Source organism: Sphaerodactylus townsendi, linkage group LG05 (assembly GCF_021028975.2).
Source record: "Sphaerodactylus townsendi isolate TG3544 linkage group LG05, MPM_Stown_v2.3, whole genome shotgun sequence".
Taxonomy (NCBI): domain Eukaryota; kingdom Metazoa; phylum Chordata; class Lepidosauria; order Squamata; family Sphaerodactylidae; genus Sphaerodactylus; species Sphaerodactylus townsendi.
The window spans coordinates 34,248,205-34,260,654 of NC_059429.1; the positions used below are offsets into that span (position 1 = coordinate 34,248,205).

Below are 12,450 nucleotides of genomic sequence, written 5' to 3' on the forward strand. Positions count from 1 at the left end.
CTCCTGTCTGCCATTAGATGAATACTGAGAGGAGCAGCAGGAAAGTGGGGCAAGGTCACTCAGTGATGGAGAGGATTCTTTTTTAGTATAGTGGCTCATCTTCTGTCCTGTTGGATGACTGAGATCATGTGACTTCTTGCCAAGTACTTGGCTTCTACTGGGAATAAAGGTGGGTCTTCCTGGGTTGGGAAAGGCGGAAGATCACTGTTCTAAATCATAGTTTGTATCCAACTTGTTACCTGTAGTTTGGCGTGATTAAGGTTGCCAACTATAGAGGAAAAAATGTTGCGTCGGTTTAATGGAGATTTAATGAATGAAAATGAGCAGTTGAAGCTTTTCTTGGCATGAAGTTAAGTGATGTCACCTGGTAGCTAGAAGGATCAGTTTAAAAATTGGTCTTGTGTATACTCATACTTATTAACATTTAACATTATTTTAGTAGGTACACAAAAAAATTACCTAAAATTAAAATAAAATTCTTTCGATTTAGTGTCCAAATGTGCAGAATGAGATTGTAAAGGGAGTTTAACTTCCATTAAAAAGTACCTTTTCTTGTCATCAGTTTCTGCAAGTCTTTCTTTGATTTTGTTATTCTCTACTTTGGCTTATTCTGTAAGGGCCTCAACCAGACTGCTGCTCAGGGAGGCAACACTTTCTCTTTTCTGCATATTACCTTGCTTACTGGATTTAGATTCCATTAATTGTTAAAAGCTGTTGTATATCATGGCTTCTGACTGACATGTTTTTGTATCCCCTTAGATTTACTGCCTTTGTACATGCTGTTCTAAATGAATGGCATTTCTTAGTGAGATATGAAAGCTTTTGTTTTCAGTTCTTGATTTTATAGATGCAAAGCGTGTTCTAGTAATGCAAGACATTGTTTTAATAATAGCAAATCAGTCATACCTTCTTTTGGCTTCTTTCCTGTAGCCTCCATTGTATGTAGACTTTTCTGCTTTCTTTAGTAGAATCTTCAAGAACTATGTGTATAAGTCATCTACAGCAGCATTTTTACCACATGTTTTTTCTAACTTATTTTGCATACTTCTACTTAAACTAATCTCATGTAAATACATACCTAGAGCATTTATAGGATGAATTTCCCACTATCCCATGATTCAAATATACTGGTTATCTGGCTGATTTTCTTTTCTTTTGTAGTAATGTGTAATTTGTAGAAAATTATGCCTCCTGCTGACTTTCCAGATTGCAAACATTAATAGGAATTTGTCAACAGCTGCCCAGAGGATTAATTCTCGTATTTAGAAAACATCATCCATGCTTGAGTGATACTAATTTGTTTACGCATTATCACTTAAGCAGCATTCAAATGTGGTGTCACACACATGTGCCAAAATGCCTTTCTAGCACAGAGAGCAGTCAAATTTCAATTTGGTCAGTTTACAGATCTGTTTTGATCGAAGTTGTACAAAAAACATAAATCCTGTAATAAATTCCATTGTACAAGTGTTCAGATCCCCACACCAGAGTTTTATTTTTCTTAACACTGTAGTTAAATGTGATCACACAAGAATCTTGACAAAAGAAGTCTGGATAGCTTAGCCAGGATGGAAGGCCCCACTTGAATATGCATCAGGGTTTGAGGATAATAGGCAGGCACAACACATTTAGTATAATAATAGTAATAGTAGTAGTAATCATCATCATCATCATCATCATCATAAAAGAAACAGAATTATAAACAGATTATCTGAAAGTACTTCTTCTGATTAGACTCTATTTGATTTGTTATTGTTTTTGCTTTTTAGAAAATGTACCAGAGGAACTTCGAGAGCCTTTTTATACGGATCAATATGACCAGGAACATATTAAACCTCCTGTTGTTAATTTGCTGCTATCAGCTGAACTTTACTGTCGTGCCGGGAGTCTTATTCTCAAGAGTGATGCTGCCAAACCACTCCTGGGTCATGATGCTGTTATCCAGGCCTTGGCACAGAAAGGCCTGTATGTCACTGACCAAGAGAAATTGGTGACGGAGAGAGACTTGCATAAGAAACCTATTCAGATGGTGAGTATTGGCATCAAATGTTGGTTCTGAAGTGTATATTTGGTGTGTGTGTGTGTGAGTGTGTGTTTTCTGTTACTGCTATTATCACTGTTTAATTTTACTTTAAGTTTCACACATTAACTTTCCAAATTATCATGTATAAGACATGGAGTAAATTGTCTTTATGTTCCTTTTGTTTCTTTTACTAATTCAACATTGTTTACATTGCTACATCTAATAACAGGGTATGTGTCATGTACCAGTTATGAAAGCAGCAAAACCAGGTTAACCACGGCAAGCTTGTGGTTTCCAAGTCCCTAGGAGGCTCCCTATGTATGTAAAAAATTATAACTTCCTAAGTTAATCAGGAGAGGTGGGAACACTATCAGATTTATGAGAGGGCAGAATATGATTCAAGAGGCATAGCATGTTGACAGGAGTTGACAATTAAAACAAAAATGGTAAGATGTTACCTGCTGCCAAGCACAATGATCAGACATTGCATGCTGGTCGTGTATACCTCTGTCCTGGCAATGGGATGGAGACCGTATTGGTTGCCCTCACAGACAATCTCCTGTAATTATGAAATATTACAGAAATGTTTGAAAGGGCTAATCATGGGTATATGGTGATGAATCTGTAACAAACCTATTTTGTGTTAATCTATACAGTAATAAAAATGAAAAGCTAGTTGAATTGATTAATGTCTCTTTAAAAACATGGTACACAGCAGAAATTGATTGAAAAACCTGAAAGAATGGTTGATCTGTACAAAACTGGTCCTCTTTATTCATCATTGGATCAAAAGACATAATGATTCAGCATAACCAGTTACTTTCTTTATTGTGAACTTTTATGTTTAAAATATTCAATGTTATATAAACAGACTTTTTAAAACTTTTTAAAAAAACTGATACATAGGTGCTCCAGCACAAATGCCCTGGCTGCTGATGGAAGGGCAGACTTGCTAGTGAGTGGACAATTTACCCTGGTGGTCGGGTGTTGCGCGGCTCCGCTGTGCCCAATGTGGAAACCGGCTCCATTGCCCAGGCCCACCAGTGTAAAACGTTGTGCTGATGTGGCCAAGGGCATTTGGGGGCGGGGGTAGGTCCCCTTGTGCCAGCAGAGATATGTCATGAGTTTTGGGCCTTACCTCTATTCCCCGCTGTGGGAGAGTTTTGCACTTTCAAAAACCGTTTTAGGGCTTCCTATGTCGTGAGGAAACCCTCGGGAGGAGACAGGGATGGGAGTGGCAACATCCCTACCTTCTCGACGGCTCTGGATTGCACTGTAACTCTCTTTGAAAGTAGTTCTCACAATAAATACCATAGCACCCTGGAATTCCTCTGAGAATATCAATTGTGGTGGAAAAGGTGCTTGAGGGACAGCTTGTCCACTACAACCAGTTTTTTCTGGATTTGAGACACATTCTGAGATTGGTTCCAGAGAACTGCAAGCAGAATTCCACTTGTATAGATGGAGCTTTCCCACTTCTCCCCTCACTCTGTAGTCTCGTTGTGCATTCATCATATAATAAACCCACTTTAAGGCTGGAAGGTCCTCTGGATTTGTATGAAAGTAGCATAGAGGCTGCATGAGAGCACACACACCCCTCCCCCAGCATGGACTTAGTACCTTTTACAAATGCAGGAAACTCGTCAATTTCACTTTGTTGCTATACAGCTAAGCATGGGTATCATCCTGGTACAAAATTCTCTATGAAATGAGTTTGTTGCCAGAGTTCTTTGTGATTCACAAGAATTATCTTGGGAGACAAACTTGTGAGTGGGTTGGAAAATTGTCTGAAAATGGCTTAATAAAGTGGCTTAAAATAGTAAAAAATAAGTAGGTCTACACTTGATCTTAGCCAAAAGGCCGAGAAGCGATAGTAAGTCTATGGGGAATTAAAGTTTTCACAATTTAACCTAAGACGACAGAGAAATTCAAATGATACAAATCTTAAAAGGTAAAGAATCAGAAGAATAAAATTGTTCTCTTTTCTTTTCCCAGTTGGGTAGAGCATTTTACTCAGGACTTCTACCTGGCTGCACTGAAAACTTATTTCTGTGATGCTGTAAATCTTACATGCAAGGACGTAGGTAAGGGGGGGTTCCTGGGTTTAACCCCCCATTACATGTCCGAAGCTCCACCCCCATTTGTGGTTTTTTTTGCATTTTTAAAGTTTTTTCAGTTTTTGGCCTGCAGGGGGTGCAGCTTTTAGACTAGCAGTACCAAAATTTCAGGGAGTTTTCGGCAGACTCTCCTGATTATACCACCCAGGTTTGGTTCAGGGGATCAAAAGTTATGGACTCCCAAAGGGAATTCCCTCACCCCCATTGTTTCCAATGCGAGCTAATAGGAGGTGGGGGCTACACCTTTGAGTGTCCATTACTTTGGACCCCCTGAACCAAACTTCACCAAACCTGGATGGCATCATCAGGAGAGTCTCCTAAAGAGCCCCTGAAAGTTTGGTGCTACTAGCTTAACAATTGCATCCCTGACAGCAGGCACCCCCCAAATTTCCCCAGATTCTCCTTTTATATCCACCCCCTTGGGCATGTATTTAAAGGGAGAATCTGAGGTCCCCAGTTTAACCATTGAAAGTGATGCTGTTTCAGGGTGGGGGATAATCCACCCCAAAACAGCATCACTTTCAATGTTGTTTTAACTGGGTACCCCAGATTCTCCCTTTAAGGTGGATTTAAAAGGAGAATCTGGGCTCCTAGTTTAAACACCATTCAAAGTGATGCTTTTTGCGGGTGGATTCCATCATCACAGTGGCCGCCCATGGGGGGGGGGGGCACAAAACTCAGATTTTGCACCAGGCTCCATTTTCCCTAGCTACTCCTCTGTCCGGAGGGGAGGGCAGAAGGGACTGCCGGCTGGGAGCCCAGCCGGTGAGGGGTGGGCGGGGCAGGGGAGTCTGCCATCCCTGGCCTAGGAGAGCTGCTTTTATAAGCACTGAGGCCAGGGGTGGGGCTTTGGGAGGCATGGCTACGCCCCCAACCCCCCATAAAAATCTATACCTATGTCCCTGCTTACATGTGATCCCTTCTTATGTGTGCATCTTAAAATTCTATCTTGTGTTCTCCCATTGCTTGCTTTTCTATGTAGGCAGAATATAGGTTCTACTCCTATGATATAATTGGCTGGAGATTTAGATAGCTATGCTTGAAATACATAACTACTCTAATCCATGTGTCTCAATTTTCCAGCTTCATTAACAGTGGTAGGTTACATTTAGCCTTTGATGTCCCATTCTTTCACTTCTCATAAAAGGTGCCTCTTTTGGGTCCTATGTACTTGATTTGTGTTCTGCTGAGGTTTCCCACTGGAGGCTTCTGGCACGAGTAAAAAGTTTAATTGTTTTCTGTTTGAAGCACAGCAAAGAAACATTTATGAATTTGTGATGTGGGAATTGCCTAAGGCTTGTCTCTCAGCTAACCTCTTTCTCACAAGCAAGGACAGTGTAAATAATGAAGCAGGAATTTCCAACAGCCAGGCAGAATTTGTGGGGATGGGGATAAAAAAACATTGTTCATGAAGATAACATCCATTTCTGATATGCCCTTATAACTGCTTTGGGGTGTACAGTGGCGTTTTGGCCTTTACTATGCTAATAATGATGTTTGAACTGCTGCTACCAACTCCTACTTTAAGCCTGTTTGTTCAGATTCTATATTTCATCTATATAAGACAGTTACTAAACCCTTCCTCTTGAAGCAGGAAGGGCTCAATGGGTGGGGTGGGGTGGGGTGGGATGGGGAAACTCTCCTGAGGAGAGGTGATAAATTCTCTGCATATAGAGAAGAAGCTCTTCCATCTTACTGCTGTCTTTGGATGAGTGGAAGCTATGGAGAACTAAACTCATATGTAGGGGCCTTAAGGACTCAGTGTTATGTACATAATGAGGGACAGTGGATTGGGATAAGAAAGGGGACTATGTGTTTTCACATTTCCTTTTTATTCTTGCTCAGCCTGAATGTTTGAACAAATGTGTATTCTTTGTATTCATTAGTACTAATTTATTAAAATTCCTTACATTTTGTATGCTTTAACACCTGAGCTCTAGAAATGCATCACGTTTAATTGGCCTTTCTGTTTGGAATCTGATTAACAAGGAAGGGGCCAATGACAACTTTAAAGCATTTGGATAACATGGATTACTAAAACACTGTCTGAAGTTACCCTTCAGAAACTACAGCTATTATAAAATGCCGCAGTGTCCGTTTTAACTGGGTTTGGCAGTAATGGATGCTATTTTGGTTACACTAGTTTGTTTCTGGGATCAGTTTAAGGTATGTTTTTATAACCTTTAATACCCTAAACAACTTCCTTTCAGAATACCCAAAGGGCTACCTCCACCTTATGTAAACCTATCCAAGTTTTCAGGACAATTGATGGTTCTTCCTGCAAGCACAAAACTGGCACTGTTCCTACAGCTTATGTGGAACTAACTGAAATCTGTCTTAATCTTGCAGTTCTTCGAATGAAATTAAATGAATGGGATGGCACTTGGTTTCCATGAGTTTTGATAATAGTGTTCATTAAAACTCAGATTTATGTTGAATTCTTATCTGCAAGTTGCCTTAAGAGCCCACATAGACGCAAAGATGGCATGTAAGTGCACTAAATAAACAAAATTCAAGTCATTATAGCTAGTAAATTTTCCAGAATACTCTTCCCTGGGGTGGGGTGGGGGCAAGGTGGCACCTCTGGTACTCATTATTCTCATGGTGTCTCCCACATGTTCCATTGACCTAGCATTATAGTGGAGTTGAGTAGGGTCTCCACCCTTTCCCCCCTCCATCAACACCTGCAAATAACTATTCATATTTGGGGAAAAGATTTATCAGTGTTTCACCTGGGGTAGGTTGCAGGTGGGAGGATTCAGAATCTAGTCTCCTTGGTTACCATGCCCACACCCTGATCAGTGAACTGCAGCCGGTTTGCTATTTCAGACAGTATCTCATTAGTTCAAGTCATTAGCCATAACATCTGGTAATATCTGTCTTGTCTCCAGAAAAAAATGAGCTTCTTTCATGAGAGCTTACTTCGCTGTGTTTTTCCGAGGCCTGGGTTGGCCTCTTGCAAGAGCACTGATGGAAACAACACCTGGGCTTGATAATGGCACAGATGGCCCACATGTCTCCTCTCCAGCCTTTGCTATCAGTTGCCATCATGATGCAATTAAAAGTTAGGGTACTATCCATACATTGATGTCTTTGTCTTCATGAAGTATTTGACTGTATTGTGAGTAGACAGTATCTCACAGACCCGTGAACCAATGTTTCTCTTCTCCGATGAAGTGAATGCTGGGAAACTATGATATTACAACATAAGAGCTAACAAGAGGAACCACTTCCTGATCTATTGTCACAAAAACCAACCGTGTATTGTGGTTTATAATATAGTGGATAATCTAGAGGCACTGTATTGCCCTGGCAGCTGCCCCTTTCTAAAATGTCTGAGAATGCAGATAGATTTTTAATGTATGCTGGAGAGGTAGTTTTGCTTGACAGAGAAGCATTTTCTCCTAATATGGAAAGTGTTGCTGAAGTTGACTTAAGAGGTATGGGACTATAGTATAAACACTTTGAGCCTTTGATACATGCAGTAGTGAACCATGGGGAAAGGGAATCCTTAAAGACTACTGGGAGGAGGCTGTTTTTACTTGTTCAGTAATCTGGATTTTGCTAATCTGTAACCCCAGGGACAGTAGTTACTCCATGAATCTTGAGCAAGAGTAATGTGATGATTGTAAAATGCTCAGCTGGGACTTTAGGCAGCTACAGTCTTGCCTTTGCGAGAGGGAGCTCGGCAGCACAGGGCTTTGGCTAAAACATAGGAGCTGTGTGATTCTTTCCTTTCAAAAACTTTAATGGAGCAAAAGAGCTCTAAATGTGATTGGAACAGTGCTCAGAGACTTTTTCTCATGGGCTGGAGTTCAGAACATAGTAGGTATACTTTAACTGAAAGACATCGTGAGAATTTGCTCTTGTATGATGCATTAAATCACTAGTTTCTAGTTAGTAAACGATTCTAGTTAGTAAAGATTCTAGTTAGCAAAAAAAACCTATGCAAATGTAGCCAATTTTCCCCAGCCTATGAAAATAACCCAATTTTATACATTATAGCCAACTGTTCTTGTGTATTTGCAGAAATGTTGGATAATATAACCAGTATTCATGTGTCCTGCTGTTTCTAAAGGCAGAAGAGAGATCTCCATTTTATCTTACCAACTAAATTTTACATTTGCTTGCAATCTAAATTTTGTTTGAGGTCTTTATTGCGGGCTGGGGGGGAGTGTTAACTGGCCAGATAATACATGCTAAACTATTTCATAGTATCACAAGCAAAGTTTAATTTTAGGTTTTATTAATTGATATCGTTATAGTCTTGGTTTGAAAGTTGTTTGTTGGATAGCTATTGTCTGCATAGTTTTGCTTCAGTGCTAAAGAAAGTTAAGGAAAATGATTTATAATCATTTTAACAAATATACTACAATTTTATATTTAAAACATATAATAAAATTTAATGCGCTTTTATCCCATGGTTTTGTCTCAACATTCTTGGAATGTCAAAATCTTTTTAGAGTTTAAATATTGTTTTTTCTTTGGTTGTGGCTTTTTCTTTTGGGTTTTCTTTAATCTTTTTGGAACATTCTGATCGCAATTATAGATAAATTAAACAGAAACGTATAGACTATAAAAATGATAATTATAATTCAACAGTATACAATCACCATTATTCCCAAATCAGAATAAAGTAAGTAACATGCTAGGCACTAAACGTGTACATACACAAATAAAGACTGACCCTTTCCCTGACGTTACTTCAATGTATTTTAATCAGGTCTATCCACGTATTTTCAAGTCCTTATTTATAATGTATATAAAATTATGTGTGTAACAGACTTCCCTCTGTGATACACCTCTGAAGATGCCAGCCACAGATGCAGGCAAAACGTTAGGAACAAGAGTTACCAGACTACAGCCACGCAGCCTGGAAAACCCACAACAACCAGTGTATAAAATTAAATTGTGAGTAGACAATACTAGCATATGAGATAATTGCTAGTTCCTTGACCAAGCTGAAAAGGGAATTCCTCTTCTAAACTAAACTTCCATTTTCCACAACCATATGACCACATTGATTTGTGAATTTTCCTAGCAGTGTTCATTATATGGAATGGCCATTACCAAAGATTGTGGTGTTTAGATGATAAAGTACCTTATAAACTAGTCTCTCCAAGGGCCTGGATTGTCACTTTTAAATTCTGGTTACATCTGATTAATAAGTCACTACAGCTTTTCCATCAATCTGAATGGTGGGGCCTTATCGAGTCCAAAATTATTAAGCTGGACTAATCTCTGGATTCCTTGATCATATTTTCATCCAAAGAAATATTTTCAGCTCCTAAAAGGAAGCTGCTGGATCAGGAGCACCAAACTCTAATTGAAAAGGCCACAAGGTCTTGCTCCCCTCTCACCCTGGTATCCCCTGCTCAGTAAGCAGGGGGGATAAATATCTTCATCAATTAATACCACCCAGGTCTCGTAGAGCAGTGATGCTGGCCCACTGTAATGCTCTCCCATCAGCTGTGCTACCGTGTTTCCCCGAATATAAGACAGTGTCTTATATTAATTTTTGCTCCCAAAGATGCGTTATGTGTTATTTTCAGGGGATGTCTTATTTTTCTGTGTTTTGTTCGTCGGGCATGCTTCCAAACAAAAACTTTGCTATGTCTTACTTTTGGGGGATGCCTTATATTTCGCACTTCAGCAAAACCTCTACTATGTCTTATTTTTCGGGAATGTCTTATATTCGGGGAACAAGGTTAAAGGAAGGTTTGCTAAAACTCACTATCAGCAAAGGCTTTGTGCATGTAATGCGGACTGTCCAGACTCTATAGTACATATTTTATTATACTGTCTCCTCTTTATGGCACCTAGAACAAAATGGCTATCTCCACTGTTAGCAAAAAAAGAGTACGCATCCAATTTGCAGAAGATCATATTTTTATTAGATAATACCAGCAGCAAGGTAACAGATCCAGTAGCCAATTTTTTTGACCTATATATTATAAATCCAGAGATCCAAGGGTTAACTTGCCTAATTCCTTTCTCCCCCTCTCCCCCTTGTTTTATCTTTCAATTTATGTACTGATCTTTATTCATAATTTTATTTTCATTACCTGTTTGGAGACTGAACTCTCTGTTGATAGAATTGTACTATTATGCCAATAAAGGTTGTTGAAGTTGAATTAGCCTTTTAATTTTGTTTTAGTTAACTTCTGTTTAGTATTTGACCGATTAAGTTCTGGACTTTAGTTTGTAATGTTCCCTGTAATGTAAATTCAGAGAGAGGCAGACTGAAGTTTTGAAATGCCCAGAACCAAACTTGGAAGACTGAAGCGTACAGCAGTGCAAAACAAGATAAAGCCACAGTCATCCAAATTGTGATCAAGTGCAGGTTACTGTCTTGTACTCTATATGGGTTTGCCTTTGGAAGACTGTTTGGCTTTGAGTATTGCAATAGTTTTGTTGACCGGCATTTTCTATTCTAAAATAAGCTGTCTTCCAGTTCGTTTCTGGGCATAATTCAGAGTCCTGGCTCTTGCCTTTTAAAACCCCTATGCAGTCTTGGATGAGAATATTTGAAGAACCCCCTGTTCCAATTCTAACCTTGTCAGTTGAAATAATCTACTGAAGCCCTGCTGTTCATATTCCTATGTAATTCCCTCCCCACAAGGGTTTACATGTAGCTAAGGCTAAAGCTTTAGTAAAACTTTGTTTAAAAATTTGTAGGCACTTGTTGATTTCTTTAGTTCTTTTATTCTTTCTTAATCTCTCCATATTTGTACACTTAATTGATGCTGATTTTTTTTTGCAAGTTAAGGAGCTGTCTTGTTTTAAACATTTTCTTCTCCGTTCCTAATTGCATGAAAAAAGACAGGAGACTTGCAAGGGCAGGAAAAATCCATTTTTCTGACTAGCTACCTGTGTGGTCTGCTGACTGCTTATCTTCTTCCTTCCAGCCCTGGCTGCTCCTTGGGGATGGGGGTAAAGTTTCAACCGATCTTTTAAAAACAAATTAGATTTTTCAGCAAACTTGTGGATTCCCTTAGGTTTGCACAAACCTGCATGCCAGTAGTGGCTGGCTCCATTGTGTGGATTTGGCTACTGCTATTAGATACAGTGATTGTTCATTACATGCTGCTGTTCTTAAATTGATTGGATTTTATGCAGATCTCTCTTGCTTTTTGATGTTTTTATTATTTATGTATTAATGTTGTGATCTGCCTTGCAGAAGAAGCAGGATATTCATTTATTTAAACTTCTATAATCAAGCAAGAGGCAGTGACCCAAAAGCAGTGATCTGTGTCCCAATTCCAGCTTGGCTTAGAAGCTCAGAAGGTGACTCTGAGCAAATCACAGATTCTCTGTCTAATCTATTCCATAGAGCTGTGGTAGAAGTAGAGTAGGGATCTGCTGCACTCTGAGCTGATCTCTTGATTGATTGTTTGAAAGATTTTCTTTGATGAAAATGGTTTCCAGAAGTATATAACACAAGATGACCCAAATACCAAACATTCAATACACCATCACAAGACAACAGTTATTAAGATGGGAGTAGGCAAAAAAATGAAAACACATGTGCATGGGATGTCTCCCAGAGACATGGCTTTCAAATGAGCATTGGAAGGGGTACTGCAGCCTAATCAAAGAATTTATTTACTTCATTTATATTGTACCTTTTGTACCCAACGGGATACAAAGTGGCTTACATTGTTCTCCTCACCTCCATTTTATCTTCACAACAACCATGTGGATAGATTAGGCTGAGTGTTTGTGACTGGCCCAAAGTCATCCAGCAACTCTCAATGGCAGAATGAGAATTTGAGCCTGAGTCACCAAATCCAACACTCTAACCACTATACGTCACTGTCTGTCTAAATGTAGAGAGGTGTGTGTTTTGCTTTTGAAGTATGCTGCTTCTCACTGATTTTTTTAAAAAATGTGTGCTCTGCTGTATCTTGATATGTGGAATACAGTATGTCAGTTTGCGAGACGATCTACAGCTTCTAAATGTTACTTCCATAAACCTTGTCTTAGAAATTGCTGCTGGTGTTGATTTTCCTGCTTAAGGCTCTCGTGTGTGTGTGTGTTTTTTTTGGGGGGGGGGGGGAGTAATCTAAAATTAACAAGGGGAGGCCCCATGTGTTGACTCTTGTGCCGAAATATTACAAGTGGATTCTTTCCAATACATATGAATAGTTGTAACAAAGAATGTTTTTGTGTTAATGGGGCAGGCAATCTTACTCAACATTTTCAATTGAATGAGCGGACATTGGATAATTTTGAATATGGCAACCTAGCAAGCGTATGGACCAGAGTGCAGGGTAAGAGGTCTTACAAAGCAATTGTAGTCACTACATG

The 12,450-nt window shown here is 39.2% G+C and overlaps 1 protein-coding gene and 1 pseudogene across 3 annotated transcripts in view; one reads left to right on the forward strand and one right to left on the reverse strand.

Annotated features, from left to right (window-relative positions):
- CAMSAP2 (calmodulin regulated spectrin associated protein family member 2) overlaps nt 1-12,450 on the forward strand; it is a 115,319-nt gene that overhangs the window by 27,913 nt on the left and 74,956 nt on the right. For all 3 annotated transcript variants that reach the window (XM_048496705.1, XM_048496704.1, XM_048496706.1), the window contains exon 2: nt 1,770-2,029. In XM_048496705.1, the coding sequence (XP_048352662.1) occupies nt 1,770-2,029 (260 nt within the window). The remainder of the gene's footprint in view (nt 1-1,769; nt 2,030-12,450) is intronic.
- On the reverse strand, nt 3,754-3,895 carry LOC125434055 (annotated as a pseudogene).